The 19,760-nt window shown below is 39.0% G+C and overlaps 1 protein-coding gene across 1 annotated transcript in view; it reads right to left on the bottom strand.

The window, feature by feature from the left end:
* Positions 1-2,199: 2,199 nt before the first annotated feature.
* Positions 2,200-19,760, bottom strand: part of Tmc1 (transmembrane channel like 1) — a 117,463-nt gene continuing 99,902 nt past the window's right edge. Inside the window, exons 17-21 of the mRNA XM_057777616.1 lie at positions 19,458-19,583; positions 15,887-15,965; positions 15,722-15,773; positions 3,621-3,667; positions 2,200-2,337 (exon numbers count right to left, since the gene is read on the bottom strand). Of these exons, the coding sequence (XP_057633599.1) occupies positions 2,200-2,337; positions 3,621-3,667; positions 15,722-15,773; positions 15,887-15,965; positions 19,458-19,583 (442 nt within the window). The remainder of the gene's footprint in view (positions 2,338-3,620; positions 3,668-15,721; positions 15,774-15,886; positions 15,966-19,457; positions 19,584-19,760) is intronic.

The following is a 19,760-nucleotide window of genomic DNA, read 5'->3' as shown; positions in this document are numbered from 1 at the left end:
TATCTCAAGCATGACCTTTGACACAAATTCCCGCAGATGCTCTCCCTTGTGATAATTAGGTTTTGTGCTCCCAGCTGCCAAATGCAAATTAGGTGATGCCCCTGCTGCTCTTCCCATCCTATGTATTTCTCCTCACTCTGGAATAAAGTTCAGCTATAACACTGAAGCAGTGTCCCTGAAGGCGATTTCCACTCATGCTCACAATCATCTGAACCCTGTTCCCTGATTCTGCTCCCTTCTCCCTCACAGACAAATGACCAGTGATCCCTGAGGAGGAGGGAGACCCACACACAGCAATAAAATGACTCCTATTGATATATTGTTATTCCCATAGGACAGTACATCACTCCAGACTCATCAGAGAAGCTTTTTCTTGAAATAGGTGGTAATTAACACAAAGACCCACATTAAACAAAGACAGAGAGTGAGAGACTTTGGAGAACTCCACCCTAAACAGGATGTCTTCATTAAGGCCTTCCCCTCAGGGCTCAGAGATCTGTACAGAAGAGGAAGAGAAAAGACGCAGTAGTGATGGATGACAGCAAGGAGACAGTGTCTTCCAGTTGTAACAAGACTGATACACACATGGACTCAGGGAGAATGTGATAGCAAACATAAGACTATACAAAGCCTGCTAAATAAAATCCCAGCACTGAGAACTGGAGGTAGACACAAAGTCCTAACCTCACCAAGAAGCTATTCGAAACAGATAGCTGCTGGGAAAATCTCCAATGGAGCTTCCCTGGTTATATGAACTATACACCAAGACAGTCCCCATGCCCAGGAGTAGTTGGTCAACACAAAACGCACTCCATGCTTCTTTTTTTGCTTTGTATTGTGTTTTGTTTTATTGTTTGTTTGATTGATTGATTCATTGATTTTTATTTTGGGGGGGTGGATTTGTTTGTTTTAAGAGAAACAATATGATGTTAGGTTTGGAAAGACTGTGATCAAATAATTTTTCAAAAGGTCAAAAACTACAAAAATATTAAAATAAATAATGAATAAAAAGAACTTCTTTTCTGCTCTCTCTTTCCAGTCTGGTCACCTTACCACTCTATGCTGCTGTGCTTTGTTTGGATTAGACAGGGTTAGGAGGAGAGTACTACACAGTATACATTTTTATCAGTGTGTACAAAAACACAAAATAGTGGGGTTTCTGTGACATTTTCACACATGTACGTAATGCACTTTCATCACACTCACCGCTTGTTACCCTCTTGTGCTCTTCTTTCATTTCCCTGACCCTCATCCTATTCAATAATAGACAGTTTCTACTTTCATATCTTTTGCCCTAGATGCCACTTGAGAGCAATAATGGGCAACACCTGTTTTTCTGAGTCTGACTTGCTTTGATAACATTATCATGATCATCTTTGGTTTCATATATTTTACTGAAAGTAATGTGACTTCTTTAGTAATCAATAAAACTTCATAGTGTGTGTAGGCATTTGTGCATGTGCATATAAACATAGATATATCTTTGAACAGTGTAACAATTAACGCAGATGAACAAGTGTCTGTGTTGTATACTGATTTAGGCATATGTCAATGCATAGTATAGCTGAATCACATGTTAGTTCTATTTAGTTTTTAGAGAAATTTCTGTTGGGTAGTCATTTCCTCTGACTTAAAACATTCGCTTCCAGAAGGAAGAGTGAGCCCCGTAAGGCTCAGGGGTCAAGAATGTCTCAAGTTGCTCAAGGCATCAGAACTGAACCTTGACACTGCCTCGAGAATATGATTTGTGCATCCCAGAGAAAGATGGCAGACTTATAATACCCTCGATCAGATTTTCAAACAGAGCAGTAAATGCCAAGGTAGCCATGCATGACTGTAGCATTCTCCCGCACACCACACTCTCAGCCAGACAATAAAGTCATCAAGACACACTATCTTTTGTTGCAGCCTGCAGGAATCATGCAGTGGTATTTCAGCTAATAGAGCAAAAGGCGGACCCAACTAGAATGAATGTGTTCTGATGGAGATGAACCCAAATTTACAAGGAGCTGGACCTACCACCTTTTGTACATTGGCTATTCTTACATTAGCTCTCTTGTGAAGCCATAAGCACTCTGCCTTGGTGCAAGATTCAACAGCATACGGATTATTGGGCACAATTCTTTCCCATGTACTAGTATAATGGGACATCCCCCTCCCTACTCTATGGAACCTCCAGTGAGAAATCTAGTAATGCAGTCAATAACCTTGGTTCCCACAACCGTATCTCTGCTCTGTTCCCCGAGATACATCAGAAGCCACCTCCCTGCGACTATCTTCCACTTGGCAGGACATGCAGTCACGAAAGGAGTCTTTCATATAGATCACATTTGGAACCTTCAAAGATAAAGGGACATTCAAGCTTAGAGAATGGCCTTTGTTTTGTGTGTGTGTGTATAAACTGAAAACCTTACCGAATAGAAAAGGATAGCAAGAGAAGAATAAAGACACTGATGCAGAAAAGTACATAGCAGAGAGTTCATTTCACCCTCAGATCCCTTTAAGTCTTGAGCTTGCTGTGAGTCCTCTTCTCAATCCTAAGGGGACACTGGGACTGGCACTCATTAGTCTCCCAATCTTTCTCACTGACAGTTCAAGAAAACTACTGGGCCATGGCCTCTCTAGATAAGGCAGTTTTTAAAGGTCATTGTTGTTGTTTTCCTAAAATTAAAAATTAAAAACCACTTTCCTAGATCTTTTCAGCCATTGTTGGGATCCAGGACAAATGCTCTGAGTCATAGACATTGGCACTATGCAAGCTTTTTTTTTTTTATATCTGGAGTCCACAGTTTCTGATTCACAGTCTAGGTTTCCTATGTAACTCTCCCTATACTTACTTAGTCCCAGTACCTGGGAAGTACCTGCCATTGATTGGTGTCATGAGAAATCCAGGATCATTTCAAAAAGACCACTGCCTGTGCTATCAAACCGCCAGCCCATGGTTGTCATAGTGTATGTATGCTCTCTTCCAAGGAGGCTGTGCCACGCTTCCCATGTGCTCCGCTACCTCAGAATTACCTCCCCAAACAGCTCCATCAGTTTCATCTAGAAACCCTGTCTCCTATGCACGCTATCCTAGCCCACTACTACATGAGTTCAGCAGCTTTCCATAGCTCTAGCAAAATACCCAAGGCAATCAAACCATTTAGCTCATGTCTGAGAAGAAAAAGAAGCAGAGGGATGTTGTAAACACATCTTTAATATTCTCCAACAGAGGAGAGGAGAGAGACCAGTGTCTTCCAATGCACTCTGTGAGTTCACCCCTGCTCACCTACATGCTCATCCATAAGCCCAGCCTCCCTGAAGTATCAACATGGGCCCTTGTGAGACATATAAAATCCAGTCTTTTTCTGACTTTCCACACATCCTTGCTGCCAGGGAAGCAACTGCTATGAGAACCTCTTCAGTCAATAGCCTTTAAGATACCAGTCCACTGTAGGCATGGGCTCATGTACTATAAATGCAGATGAAAAGCATTCATACACCTCTTGGCTGCTTGATTCAGTTCCAGCTCCCAGCACACACTGAAGACTGTGGATCACTAGTCTTTCCGTGAGTTTATCCCCAGATATATAAACCTTTGCTATACTCCATTCCAGGCTATTGTGGAACTCTTGTACTCCAACAAATTGGCACCCATCATCTGGGGCATGGGTCCACATAAGACCTAAAAAAAAAAAAAAGCTTAAGAAAAAAAGAGGCTCCTAGACCCATAAAAATGGGAGCCAAGCACATCTTCTTGGTAGCTGCAATTTTTCAGATAGGCTTTGTTTGCTGACTGCAAATTTAAGGTCAATTTTATTGTATGTATTTCTGTTCTTTAAGGTATTATGTTTAGACAGCTAATTTAAAATGTAATGTATAATTAAAAATTGTAGATTATTAGGTAGTCACTTATAATAGTCAAGCTTGTAGTCATGATAGGTTTTCTAGGTGCATAGAGACTATATTCCACATATACAGGTAATCTTCAACCACTTCAAAGAACTGTAGAATATGACATTTAAATAATTTAGGATTTTGTTGATGTAAGACACAATTGCTCCTGACAGCCCCAATCTATTTCCAAGAGAAATATTGGGCACCAAAGACACTCTGCTTGGAGCTTGTTTTCTTCTTAGCAAAACTGACTTTTGGACAAAGAGCCCCTGCCTCAACCACTGACAAAATGCACAGTGTCTAGACTGGACAAACAGGATACAAGAAAAAAGACTACCAAATTCATGCCAAGACAGGGTAAGACAGTTTTGAAAAATTTTTCTAACTCTGAAAAAAGTCTGTCAGTGTCTCTAGGCCTTAGCCAAAGCTGGTTGACCCAACATTGCAAGTGAGACGTTGGGTGATTCCCAGGTAGCCAGTTGTTTTTATCATTTCTTGCACCTTTTGGAAGTTGCTTGATTGCACTTTCTATTTACTCAAGTAATATTATTTTGCTTCTCAGGTCTTTAATGGGGTTAAAGACTAGATAGTCAAAGTTACTTTCCTCTCATGACTTAGCCAAGCCATTTTTAATATAAGACTTAGACTCTTAGGATAACTATTGAAACATTTAGCATATGCTTCTTGTTTGATGTTGTTCATGCTGGTTGTAATTCTAATTTTTATATATGTTTTTGCCTCTTCTTTTCCCTGGATAATACTTGATATTTGTTCTTATTGTATGTAGTTTTGTATTAGGTTTAGAACTCTATTATTTAGATTACAGGGAGATGCTGTGGGAACTCCTTCAGCCAATAGCCTTTAAGTACCAACCTACTTTGGACATGGTCTCATGTATTATAAATGCAGATAAAAATCATGTAGGGTCTCTTGGCACAGCAGGCACTCTCATCCATAGAACCATTTCCCTAGACCTAAATTTTAACTAGTTATTCACTAAATCTCTAAAGTTAAAAAAAAATCTGACTCACAAAATGGGAGCTCATGTGTGATGTCACCTCACTGCGACTCAAATACACAATGAGCTTAGTGCTCAGTGATCTGGGACATCATTTCATGCAATTCCACCAGAAGCGATACTGGGCATAATTTTTTAAAATTTGTCTTAAAAGAAGATGTAATTGATGTTTACTTAATGAGGTCATTGAGTCCAGGTCAAAAGACTAATGATAGTAAAAAATCAGTGGCCAATGAGAGACAACAGTCATGAACACAGTTGTGAGGCAAATCTTACCAGCTACTTCAGAACAATGTTTCCAGTCACAAAGTTACCTGAGTCTACATGTGGTGGCTCCATACAGTCTAATGGAGGAATATTTCCAGGGGGGTCTGATCTATTGCTGCACCTGAGACGAATATGTCTCATAGATTCATCTTGTACTCTGTTCCATTGAGATTGGTTGTGAGTCTCCAGGTTTCTTTTGCAGGAGGCTCGTTTTCATCTGCTGGTGGCTCTATTACTATTTGGTATCCATTTAAACAGATTGAATTCCATTACCAATAAATTTTGTATGTCTGAGGTCGGTGACACAGGCACCTTATTTTTCTGCTCTGTTTTTCAATTATTCTCACCATGTTTGACAAAATGAAACTACGGAAAAATCTGTCTTACTCTGATGCAGTTTGAGCTGCTTTAACTAAATGTAAATGATTTCTAAAAGTTTGTACTGAATCTATTTCCATGATCAACTTCTACTATCAAATTTAAGCAATATCCAAATGGAAAAATAACCCTGATCCCCAGAGGCAAAGAATACAGCTTGTAGGAATTTAGCACTCCTGAACCCTACTCTGTTAACTGTGAGGATTGGTGTGGGCGTGGCCAGCTCACTGTGGGTGGTGGACCTTCAGCTGGTGGTCTAGGATGCTATAAGAAAGCAAGTTGGGCACGTCTGAAGAGCAAGCCAGTAAGCAGCACACATCCACAGTCTCTGTGTCAGCTCCTGTATCCAAGGTTCTTGCCCTAACTTCCTTTAATGATGAACTGTGTTGCTTAAGTGTAAGTGAAATAAACCCTTTCCTCCCCAAGTTGGTTTTGGTCCTGGTGTTTCATCACATCAATAAAACCCTAACTAAGACAGATCTTGAAATAATTTCCTTTAAATTACACATTGTATGTTACCCTTGCCTACTTTAGTATTTAACATGAACAATCCGATATTGGTGACTATTTGATAGTTTTAACGTAAAATTTAAAAATTGTGCCGAGAAATAGTTCAGTTGACAGAGGTATCTGCTGCTAAATCCAACAACCTAAATTCCCTCCCTGGGTTCCACATGGTGTAAGGGAAGCAACAACTTCTGATCATTGTCCTCTGACCCTCATATGTAAGCAATGGCACGCACATGGCCAAACATACAAACATGCAAACAAAATAAGACTGTAATGAAAACAAAAGAAACAAGGTGTGACTGATGAATGGAGAAAGAAGCAACAGGGAACAAATTGATTGTCTGCCATGATCTGCCCTGTAGCACTGAATAGCCACAACATAGAGCTCCCACTGCTGCTCATGGGTAGCTTTTCTGCAAATACAGCAGCTCATCCCTTACTGCAAGCCCATAGGAAGCACTCAGATATGGAAGAGTGAGTCTACACGAAATGAAAACATGGTAGCTAAGTTTGCATGGCATCCAGGTCTGGAACACTAGGCCTGTGAGCCATCTAGAAAATTATAAGGGCAATATGCCACCATGATGCCACACATTGCTGTCTGTACGCCACCATGGTGCCACACATTGCTGTCTATGTGCAAGCAATACCTTCTATCCAATCCCAGTGGAAATCATACTCTTGGAATTTCACTTTTGAAGATTAATTTTCCAAAGTAACTGCTAATGCTATTATGACAAACTAGTGTGCTTTTTTCTATCTGAAGTAATTAATAGCTTCTAATTTTCTTTTCAGCACATCCTCCTTACTCCCTAAATGTTATGTGTTGTCTGTGTGAACATTTTAGTTTATGGAGAAAAATTTTCTCAGAATCATCGACTGTGATAATGAGGTTCTCCAGATATGCTCAGCTGGGGCCCATGGGCTACTGTATCACAGGATAGCTATTAATGTGATCAACAAAGCATAATAAACTTATGTAAAATGTTTTTGCATTTTTTAGTAACTTGTGTTCTTGACCATGAGTTTTGCAGATGACAAGGATATGTCCTCTTATGCTGTCAAAATTCGACACAGGTATGAGAGATGATGAGTCTATTGTAGAGTGATATGTATAATTACAGCTTCAGTGTTTTACCTAGAATGTGAATATTCCAAACAGTTTTTACAATGCCATTTTCCCCTGCTTTCCTTTTTGGCAAAATTTCTTGATGGTCCATGGGGACCTCCAGAGCTGGAACAGCCTGTGAATTCAACTAAAAACATTGGACACACTGCGATCCACTTGAAGTGACCAGATAGTAATTTGTTGTGCTATAAATTACTTTATGACTTCATTTGAATTTAGATCATTTCTGTTGCCTTGCACATGATGCCAACAGAATGTTGTTCTGGAAGGAAATTACCTGATACCTGCCAACGTGGAGAGAGGTCACATTCATGACACCTGAGGTTTTCTTTTGTTTTTGTTTTTTTTTTCTTTTTCTTTTTTATTTATTTCTTTATTAAAGATTTCTGCCTCCTCCCCGCCACCGCCTCCCATTTCCCTCTCCCTCCCCCAACCAAGTCCCCTTCCCTCATCAGCTGAGGTTTTCTTTTGAATGGTAATATTCACTAGAGAAATGTGGCCTTTGTGAGTTACAGCAATACAAAAACATCAGCAAAAAAAAAAATTAGGAAGTTTACCTGTTTTATTGGGGGAAATGATTTAGAACCAGTTATGTTTAACAATAAAAATATTGTTACACTCAAAACAGAAATTTAACTATGACCAAACGCTTTAAGTAAAGTATGAGAAGAACGCCTCTCCAGAGAGCACATTGGCAGGCTTGAAAATATAGGTAATACTTGATTTCCAACAGGGCTTGAGAGTGGGTGGATGGCCATGATGATGCCACTTCCTCTTAAGACTCTCAGAAACTTAAGATAGTTCCTGAAAGGAGCACTTCACATAGTCGCAAATAAAACAGTATCATAAGAGAAGTTTAGTGACTGCAAAACAAATGCTATAAAATATCAAACACATTTTAAGTAACAAGAATAGAAGTAAAACAATAAGCTTAAACTGTCTTGAAATATGAATATCTTGACATAAAGTTGTATACTCAGTGTTTCTGCACAGAACTGTTCTAAAAGTGTATAAACTTAAAATTTGCTTATCATACTAAAATCTAAACCTACAACTCTGAAATAGTAGGACTGATTAAACTACAATATTACTGAGTAGTTTATAGCCATTGAAATAGTCAGAAATGCTTTCAATGATATTGAATATGTTAAGAGAAGAAGCAAAATAAAGCTAGATATGCCTTGTGATCTAATCTATTTCTTTTTAAGTTATGGTTAAGTCTGAAAGTCTTCCAAAAACTTAAATTCAGACATGCATTGAGAACTAAGAACACCTGCCAAACCTATTATTAAGCCTCTCATATTTGATTCCTGATTAATTACCATTTTATCATATGTATCTAGTCATAGATCTATTAGAAGAAGAAAACAGCTCAGCCGAACACTTTGTTAATATAAATTCATAGATATAACTTAAATTATATGCCCCTGTGAGCCGAGGAATTCATTCAAGGAGTGGGTTGAAGTGCAGCTTATTTTCTCAAGCATGGTAAATCTCTCCAAATAAGTAAAATTATTTTGTGTATATTTATCAGAGATTTTTTATTCCTCTCAGAAAAAACAAAATTTGTTGCCAGGGTTTCTGTCCTGCCTGGTTTCTGTCCTCCCACCAGGTCCTTCAGCCACTTAGCCCCCCCCAAAATAACACAGAGGTCTACATTAATTATAAACTGATTTTCCCATTAGCTCAGGATTCTTATTAACTAATTCTTATAACTTATATTAGTCCATTATTCTTATCTATGTTAGCCACATTGCTCAGTACCTTTTTCAGTGAGGCAGTCACATCTTCCTTCTTCTGTGTCTGGGCAGGACTGCCTAGAAATGAGCTTTCTTCTTCCCAGAATTCTCCTGTTCTCATTGACCCATCTCTACTTCCTATCTGGTTGACCCGCCTATACTTCCTGCCTTGCTACTGGCCAATCAGCATTTATTTAAAACATAATTGACCACACACAGACCATGGTCCCACACCAAAAATTTACATTCTAGATATTTTCTCCTTGCCTTTGACATAGGAATAATAGAGAAATAAACTCTAGCTGTCTAAGCACCTGAGTGAAAAGCTATTCAGAACATCTTTGAACCGAGCATTCTCTGCTCCAGACCCTTGTCTATGGAGTCAGTAATTCAGACATGCTCTCAGTAGCTCTCTGAAGACAAAAAGATTACAGTTTCTAAAAACTGCTTAACTTAAAACAGGAGAGCGTGTGTAAGTGCTTTTAAAACCCAAAGTTGATTTTTAATATGTGGAAATTCAAACTTGGCAAATAAAGTTTGAATGTTTAGAAAATTAAAATAGTTTCCAAAAGTATGCTGGCTTTAGGAGAGAGACAACCTTACAAATACACTGTCTTCTCTTCATCCTTAAGAAGTAGATCTAGAGCAAGGGTGACATTCACTTCTGAATTTGATGATTCTCTGTATTACCACACAGTACTCGAACAACCCTTGTAGAAATCAACACTGTCTTTATTTACTCATCCGCATTACAGTCTAATGATAACAAAAGCCTGGCAGGAGTTCTTCCATTTCATACAGCTTAGGAACATTTTTCATGTGCCTAACACAAGTCTTTTCTTTCGTAATGCAACTGCTATAAGTCAAATTGATTCAATTTAATTAACAAGCATTTATGCAGTGCCCAACTGTGCATAGCACTGTATGAGACATACAAAAGAATGAGATATGATCCCTGCTCCTAAAGAGCTACGGTCTAGACAGGAAAGATTAGTCATGCGTGCAAGAGACAATAACCACCATGAATAATCACAGAAAATCAGTACAGATGCCACACTGAAGATACAGATGTAACATTCTAAGAAACCCCACTAGGAGAGTGTCATGAAATAGGAAAAAAATGGGAATAGATGCTATCTGGACAAGGGAATTGGGGGAAGTGAGTTGAGAATTGGTAAGAGAACAGTCTGACCACTCACGGCCAGCAGGAGGTTAAAGAGAAGGAGTAAAGTCAAAGGGCAACAAAAGCCTGAAAGTCTGGAGGGATGGGAGGTTATCTCAGCTCTGGAAAGGGATGCTATGAGTTACAAGACGAGACACTAGCCAGGCTACAGCACAAGGCAAGAAGGGCTCTATGTGCTGCCGTTCAGTGAACTCAAACTTTAGATAAACATAATGTTTAAACAACACTATAAACTAAATCCCCGACTGAAGGCATGATTTCCTAATCTCAACAACAACAACAAAAGCAAAGAACAAATACAAACTTCAACAATCAAATTTCAGGAATATACATTGGAGGTTAAATGAGGAGACTCTGACAGGACACCAGTCATTAATGCTATCTTCTTTTGTTGAATTCATAAAGGGCCAGCTTGTCTAAGAACCATATGCCTCCTTATGGTGATAAACTACTGTTAAGCCGGCACTGCAGGGAATATCAAATTACATTGATAAATATCTCCTGAAAAGCATTTTTCCTTTCATACTGAATCCAGTTGTAAATACAAAGGTGCTGGGCATATCTGAGGGCTGATGGGTAGAAATACAAAAAAAGGAGGAAGGATGTCATATTTTTAAAGTGAGCCAAGTCTCTTTAAATTAGTATTATATAAATATGACATTCATATGGGTGAGAAAGACATCAACTTAATCATATCAATGAATTAATAAAAAGTATACATAAAGCAGTGAGCTAACCAATGGTCACAATGAATATTTCATTCCGATAGTTCCAGATTTGGAGGGGAAAATGGTGCTATTATATTCCCATGCCAATGGAAGAAACTAAAAAGGAGTCCATATAAGGAAATGTTGACTTTTTTAAAAAGTATCCTCTAAAATTGATACTTTTAAAAATATTAATTATACCCAGTAATTTGTATCACTAGATCACACACCCACTTAAACTTGGTTTGAGAACATGTGGGATAAGTAAGAGAGAAAGTATCATAACCCGCAGAAATACAGAATATGATGAGATTCTTTTTGCTCAAGGAGAGCTGATGAACCCTTCGTAGACGGTCGAGGCTATGGCTTGATGACCCAGCAGTGGTAGCCTACAGGGCAGTGGGTTCCCCAATGCTAGGTCACTGGCCCTTCCAATCGTCGTTCACTATATTCATAAAGAAAAGTGAAGAGTACTTTGGAGCCTCCCAGGTTGTTTGATGAAGTTACTGGCCACCACCAGCTGCAGCTGTTTAAAACAAGAGAAGGAAAGAGAGATAAAAAATAGGCAAATAAAAATTCAGCTGTCAGTGCACATAATGATTCTAAATGAGGTAGTTTGAAATCTATTATCTTTCCAGTTTGTTTCACTTTAAAACAATATTTGGAATTTTGTAGTCAAACTCTCTCTTTGTCATTTTACAAAGTTCTCACAAATTCTAGGGAAAGAAGAATACAAGTGATTCTTATTTGGTCCATAATTACTTTATGCAATAAATATAGAAACCCATTTCATTTAATTTTTTCAGATAAAAGTTTCTTTTGTCATTAGACACTCAGTGCACATTGCTCAATAACTATTAACATAATTGGAACCAGAAAACTATCATGTTATACATTATAACATCATTTTAAGCAATAAAGATAATAAAGATAATAGTAAACTAGAATTTGTCATAGAAATCATGACTTTCCACTCACAATTTTAAAAACTAATCTAGTTACATTAATTCCATAGACACACTATATCAGGGTGCTTCTAATCCTTCATCTTTCAATAAAAATAGGCAGTGCTCACCAATCCCCTAAGGCAAACTGTACCCCAGTAGGTAAACACTCTCTGAGTAATTGTGTGGATTAAGCAGAATCATTATGGAGAAAAAAAATGAACTCACTTCCCTCTTAGCACAGGATAATATTTGCCTAGACTGTGAAGGAGAGTGCACTAGATTGAACAAGCAGAACTTTTGGGAGGCAATGTGAATGCCTGCCATGAAGGAGAGATCAGAAGCACCTGAGAGCTGGGGAACAGGAAAACTAATGGGTAAACAAGAAACTTGTCAGTCAGAACAAAGAGAAATACTAAACCAGTGGGGAAAAAAAGAAGATGAGAAAGAATGGAATTTACACAAAAAAAATCCCATAAGATACAGTGATCAAGAACAGCATCTTCTAGAAATGAAAACGCAAGATAAGGATGGGGTTTCAGGTATCTAAGAGGCAGTCAGAAGATGGATGAGGAGAATGGTGATACATTTGAGTTATCCCAGGACTTTAGAAGCTGAAGCTGGCAGACGGCGAGTTCAAGACTCGAGACCAGTCTTGAGAAACCTAGGAAGTTTGAGACCAGTCTGAGCTACAAAATGAGACCTTGCTTCAGAAAACCAACAAATAAAACAAAAGACAATCAGAGCCTCAGATCAATTTTCCTTCTTAGCACCAATGTATAACTTCTCATATGGGCAGAAGATTGATGAACTTTCTTTTTCTTCCTGGAAAAAGTAAAATGCAAGTGTTCAATATCTAGAAACTACAAGGAGTTCCACAGTGAAGACAAGAAGCTCAATGAAGGATTTATAAGCTTGAAGTTGAGACCCACCCACACCCTCATCCCCCCATTTGCTAGGCTAACATTTGGTGCTGATTTTTCTGGGACAGAAAAACTTAAATATACTGATGGGGTTTCATGGAGTTCTTTGCCCACACCCCATTCATATACTCAGAGCATGCAAATTTGATTTGTACCTTGGTTGTCAGGAGCCACAGACAGAGGGAAGGTTTTAATGGTGAACAATGTCAGAGGAAGATAAAGCAGCTTAGAGAAAAGAGACTAGGAAAAGCTCAGAAACTTCAAAAAGGGAGGAATTAGTATTTTCATGAAGAGAAGATATTACTATTTTTAAAAAGAATGGGATGCCCTTTAGAAGCTAAAATAATTTGGCAAAAGTCAAGTTATGATGGCTAAAGTAAAAAGGCCAAAAGAAATTTTAAAAATTAAAGCTAAGAAAAGCAGTAATTGTTAAAGTAAAAGGACGTAGAATAAAAAATAAATAGGAATTTTACAAACTTGTCCAAGATGCCAAATATTAGGAAATCCACAAGTAGAAAATGAATAGAAAGAAATCACTAACAAGTAAATCGAGAAAATTGCATGCAGTTAAAGTGCCTGAATTTCCAGAGTGGTGGGGCCTTCTACAACAGAGAGAGAATGTAGAAGAGTGTAATTGGATGAGTAGCAGAAATTTAGATATTGGATTGGAGAAATATAGAAAAATATTAATCTTGAGAAAATTAGTATAGGAAATAATAATATCCCAATCCAAACAAGTAACGTGAGCAGAATACTTAGAGAGAGGATGTGAAGAGAGCCAAATCCTTAATTGCATTGGAATCAATAATTAATTGACAATAAAAAGAAGAGGTAAAGAAACAGCAAAAATGTGCCATTTGGAGATGAGTACCTCAAGAACCAAGAAAGAGAGCTAGAAAAGTTTGTCTTGCTGTAGTTGGGTTGGGAAGCTGAGAGCGGGAGACAGCTGTCTAGAGTAGGGGAAAGGGGCTGATTTGTAACTTTGTAAAAGAGTTTACAATCGTGTGCATCTCCACAATCGTGTGCATCTCCGCAGTGCTCCTCTGAAGCACTGGTCGGGGCAAGACTAATCTGCAAACTTTACATCACCGTCTTTACTCATGTCAGCTTCTCAAGATTCCTCTTACATTTCTGCATGCTGGGAGAAAAATAAATATCTTTAAAACTTTAAGCATAAAGGAGACAAGAAAGCAATGTCTTGAGTCATGCTCTTTGGGGCCATCCAGCAGTTTTTCCCTTTTCTTAAACTGTTGGGCCCTCCTCAGTGCGTTTTATGTACAACAGGAAGCTGAACAGGCGACAAGTCCTCACTGGCTGCAACCACCTATTAAACTCTTGCTCAGATCCAGTTACTGACTGAGGGGTCAGGGGTTATGACCCAAGTGGGCTTGATCTAAAATGACAAAATCCCACAGAATTTCAAGGAAAGAAATTCCCTCATCATTCCCAGGAAGCCATTCAAATTCAAGGCTCAGTTCTCTTGGGAGTTAATATGTGGGCAAGGACTTGGATTGGATCCAATAGCACCTGGTAGACGTTAGCTCCAGTGAAAGCAGCCTGCTCTCAACTGAATCGCACAGCAGTGGACTCGGGGTTGAGCACACTCTCAGTGTGGATTTTAAATGAAGATTCAGACATGTGATCCCAACTACTCGAGAGGATGAAGCAGGAGAATAGCAATTTCAAGGCCACCTGGGCTACATTGTGAGTTTAAGACCAGCCTGATCAACTTAGACCTTGTCTCAAAACTCTCAAAAAAGACAAGAACGAACAAAAAATGAAAACACCAGTTTGTAGGGAAGGAAGCATGGAATTTCATCTCAATGACAGATCTTGCTCAAAACTTACAAGGCTTTGGAGTTTCAACCTGCAGTTTCAGCAAAACAAAAAACAAGTGCTCTGCAGATTTACAAAGCCAAGTTCATGTGCTTTAATAAGTGTCTCTTTTTAAAATTAAATCAATTTGAGCTGAATATTTTTCAAAATTGCTAACAAGAGATTAAAGTTCTACTACTAGAAAGAATTTATTAAAAAGTTATGAGTTAGGAAAGATTTTGTTCAAGTTGTTCAGTATCTTTTTACTATCATTGTGTTGGTGGTGGAGGTTGTGGTGCTGGATCAAGACCCATCATTAGTTTTTGCCATTAAAAGTACCCTTTATTTGAACAATGATGCACTGCCTTATTTTCAGAGGATTAGGTCTAACTTCACCACTGTAGATACACAAATCCTAGCTGTAATATTCTTGACTAGTGATGGTAAATAAAAAGTCTTTATGCCCTGTACATTTGTAATTTATTTTTTTGAGTTATTTATACCACTTAGCTGGTTACATCTGTAGATGCAGTCACTCAGCAGTTAGAGGTATATTTTAAACACTGAAGAGGTTTCAAAAGCACTATAGTTAGCCTGCTAACATATAATTGCTATCCTAGTTGTTTGGTAAGCCAAGTCCAGAAGGTTGCAAATTCAAGGAAAGCCTTGGCTACAGAGTGAATACAAGGGCAGCCTTAAAAACCCAGTGATAGCCCATACCCAAATAAGCAAATAAAAAGTCTGAGGACACAGTTTTGTGTAGGTTGATCCTGGGGTTAAGCCTCAATGTTAAGAAAATAATAAAAGTGAAATATGATAGGATAGAAAAAACTTCTGATGGTGACTATGGTGAGTTCAGAAGGGGATTCTTTGGTAGCTCCCATTTTCCCCACGTATAAAACTAGTCAAAAGAATCCCTAATGCATTTGCTATTTGCACATGACCAGAGGGAAGTAGTTATCATTTTCTGTCAGGTGTTAAGATCACTTTTTTGTCTGGGCCCCTATGTTTACACTGTTGAATTTTTCCATCCTTTTTTCTAACCATCTCCCACAGAAGAGAAATAACACCTTGGATAGAAATTTAGGAAGATTTGAGACGATGGATGGTGGGAACCAAGGAACGAGCTACTGGGGGCAACGATGCACTGGCCATCAAATGCCTCATGTGGAGGAAGGAAGAGTGTACTCCTAGGAACACTAAACATCCGAACAAAGCATATCACCAACCTGCACGAGCAGCTGCCATTTTCTTGTTTCGCATTTTGTTCTCCAAAGCTTGCTACACAATAAAAAGGGAGAAAAGAGTGCATTCAGATTTCTTCTAACTGTCATTGGTAAAGACGTTATAAAATATACATATTTAATACACATATATATATAATTATATTGTACCATTTTCATCTTCTTTTTTAGATCCAGATTTGCTGCTTTCTGGCCCTTCGCGGTAGCATTGAGATAATAGATGGTCAAACTAAATGAAAATATAAAATAGAATAAAATAAAATTGATGACATTTCTCAGTTTCCCATTATTCTCCTTAAGACTATATTAACCAATGATAGCATGAAATGGAACACAAGGTACTTTCTACTCAAAGGGTGATATTCTGAATGTAAGAACTGAGGTCCAGAGAAGTAAAGTGGTATACTTAGAACCCATGTTTGGAGATGCCCATTTACTTAGCAGAGAGGATGAAGCAGGGAAATTTCATGTTCACTGGCTAGGGAACATTGGAAGTTCAAGGTCAGGTAAGGAAACAGAGTGAGACCTTGGGGGTAGAGTAGCAGGTCACTCGTCTAACATGAGTAAACCTATAGGTTCAATCCCCAATATGACTAAAATGAAGCACAGTTAAAATTAGACAATGACTAGGGCAAAGCCAGAAAGCTGACAAAAGGTTTTGGATTATGCCACCTAGCATAATAGCCATCGTTCCACAAGGCCCAGTGTTAGCTTCTTGGAAGTGTATTATCATCAGTTTAAATTATAATTACAGTCACCTTCTGAACAATGGCAAGAGCAGCAATGAAAACAGCAGGTCTACTGAAGTTCAGGGAATGGGCTGAGTGTTTGAACTCGCTATTTTGCCTTTAGCCTTTACAACCAAGAATAAAATCCTCAAGGGCATAACTTCATTTCCATGGATTTCCCCCCCCATAGAATACAACGTTTGTCTTTCTTCCTCCCTCAAAAAGAAACTGTTTCACCAAGGAATAATTTTGGATTTTAAATGGCATTTACATTTCTAGAAAAAGCAAATTCCAGCTCAACGATTCTGACAAAATAAATATCCTCATTTTCTCTTTGGGCAAAATGAACCAGCAAAGGGGAACTGGAGTAAAAAGGAAAGATAGCTGGTGCTGGCCCCACTACAAATAACTGGAGATTAAACACATTTTCTCTGCCCACCCACATGCCAGAGAATATCCTTTATGAGCCATCTGGTGCTGGCAGCGTAATTATTGATACGGTTTAGTCGGGTTTATCTCTTCTGTGCTTAGCTAGAGCTTGCCTGAAATTACATATAGGAAAACAGCTGGGGCGGCATCTGGCATGAAATTGTGTGTGTGTGTGTGTGTGTGTGTGTGTGTGGTGTGTGTGTGTGTGTGTGTGTAGAATAAGAATTTTCTTGGAAAAGTTTCTGGGTGTAGGTTAATGTAAAGTTCTCAGTTCTGGGATTCCTTAAGCCTCTTAACTGGGTGTGCCTCACATTTGCTTCCTTGCCTTCCATTCACTGACAGCATCTACAGAAAACTAACTCAAACACTATGTGAATACCTAAAACAATACAAGTGGATTTAATATAGACTACTGGAAAATTCAAAATGCTTGTAACATTCTCTAATTAATGGTAATAAAAAAAATCCAAGTCAATTGTTGGGGCCTCTTAAAGAAGAACGTGGAACAGCGAAATTTGGGGGAAAACATCAGTAGTAAACTACGATTTGAATTTAAAGTCCACGGTCTTAAAGCAAAATTCAACCCTTCAAGAACATTTTTTTAACCCTCGTGCTGCCGCCTTCCCTCTGTGTCAAAAACTGTGAAACTATGGCTCACACATCAGAGTCGGCACCCCAGAGTGCTTTCTTTACTTCTTATACCAAGGATGTTCTTGGCATCTTTAGATCTTTAACTATATGTCATGACTAATTTTGTCTATCCTCCTATACTATCTACTTCTGCATCACTAAGAGTATGTCATAAACCTGCCTGATGTGCCAATTTTTTACCATTGGGTTATAAGTGTCCCAGGACAACTACAGATGAGACGCAACACCTGTGTAATCTAGTGTTGTGTTGCTGTGTCCGCTGTTTTTGGACACCCTTGAACCATTCCCAACAAGCAAATTTTAGACCTTCTGGCAGTTCCACTGATTCCAAACTTTTGTTGGTACAAATGAACAGAAGGAACCAAAGCAAGAGGGACAGGTGAGTCTTTGTCCCACTGATCAACGACGTCATTCGGGAGCAGATCATCCGTGTGCTAATGACAATGTGATTAGTGCAGCTACTCCTTATGATTATTGTGGGAAAAATAAGTCACTCTGGGGTCCCTGAAACAGGAGTAGCATAAAGTCCTGAGGAAGTTTGGCAGATCTTTAGAGACAGGCAAAGGGACTACAGTACGCAATAAATTACGAATGTAGTAGCAAAAGCTGCCCTTTGGGGTCTGTATGTTTATCTGTCTGTCTGTCTGTGTCAGACAAGATCTCATTTGTACTATTAAAGAAACTGAACCAAAGGTCACAGAATCCTTATTAATATGCTCTCAGAAACCGCACTCTCAAGAAATTGTGGAGAAAGAAAATCAATTGAAGGGCCACCTGGCGAATGATGTTTCTAAGAAGCATAATCTAGAGACCAGCGCTGATTCTTAATCAGGCTCATACGACTGTAACGTTTATTACTGTTGCAGGAGCTCTGAGTTGCTATGGCTCCCACCTGGAAGCTGCTGCCATAGAAACGATGTGGCCACTGAATTTCCTGGGGTCTGCCTGGGTCCCGCTTTACCATGTTAGTATGAAGCTCACCTAGAAACGAGCATATCAGTCATGTTTGTTCATTTACAGAAGTGAAGATGGGCCTTGTTGTGACCGCTTTCTGTGACTACGGCCATGAACACGGCCATGAGGAACAGTCACAATAACTGAGTCAGCATTCAGCTTGTTTATTCCAAGCTAGTTGGAGTTTCAGCTCTAAGTTTTGCTCATTTCACCTTTAGATTCAATCCTCCATATCAACCTTGTGAAGACAGCATCCCTAGAAATGACTTCATGCTTGTTGCCACTGACCCAAAGCAGCAGTGATTCCAGGAGGGGCTGGCTGGTAAAGAGGAGAGTATCTCTCCTAGTTCTTCCAGAAGACAAATATTTTATACTGCTCAAGCCCAAAGTGAAAGGAAAATAGGGACAAAATCCTTCAGCTAAATGTTCTTTTATAAATCACTCTGACTTTTCGGGGATAGCCTGGGGTAACTGGGGAATGCTCTGCTCCTCTGATTCTGTTGCTGCAGATGCATAGTTATTGGCAGTCCGCTAAGAAAAAGAATGGGGTAGGGTTTTTTTGTTTGTTTTTTTTTTTAATGTTCCTTTGGTCTTTAGCCCTAAAATATGGCCTAGAGGGTCCCCAAGGGGAATATTAACACAGAGTCTCCTAATTTCACAGCCATCTGCTTTATGGAACAAGAGGTGGGGGCTGTGCCGCAAAGGGGAATTCAACATGCTGATTAGATTTAGCGCTTAGCACTCATGTTTCCCTTGCTTTAGCTGTTTACTGATAATTATTTTGGTTACTTGGGAACAAATCTTATAATCCTAGGGAGGCAGAGACAGATGCAGATGGCTGTGAATCGCATCCAGCAGGAACAGAAGATGACTTGTGCCATTCAGCGCCTACCGTCCTGCAGTCAGCAAAGAATCTGGAGGAGAAGGGGCTCAAATGGAGATGGAGAATAAATACATACGCCATCACCAGAACGACAGCAATGACCAGTCCAGGGTTAGAAAGCTGCCGCAGGATCTTCGCCATCCAGCTCGGGAAATCATGTTCCAGGGTCTCGCCAATGACTTCAAACATCCTGTTTTTACCACTGGTGGTGGTAGAGGGGGGTTGGATTTAAAACAAAGGTAAAGCATGGCTACAGTGAGATAAGAAACTATTTCTCCAACACTGCAAAGGTTCTCTTGTGGGTTAAGGATCTGATAGTGAGCTGTCCATCTAGCACTCTGACCACATCTTGTTAATTGAAAGGTACAAAATGAACAGA

The sequence above is a fragment of the Chionomys nivalis genome, chromosome 8, assembly GCF_950005125.1.
Source record: "Chionomys nivalis chromosome 8, mChiNiv1.1, whole genome shotgun sequence".
In the NCBI taxonomy this organism is placed as follows: domain Eukaryota; kingdom Metazoa; phylum Chordata; class Mammalia; order Rodentia; family Cricetidae; genus Chionomys; species Chionomys nivalis.
Note: the sequence above shows the minus strand (reverse complement) of the source record. Positions and strands in the feature narration are given on the sequence as shown.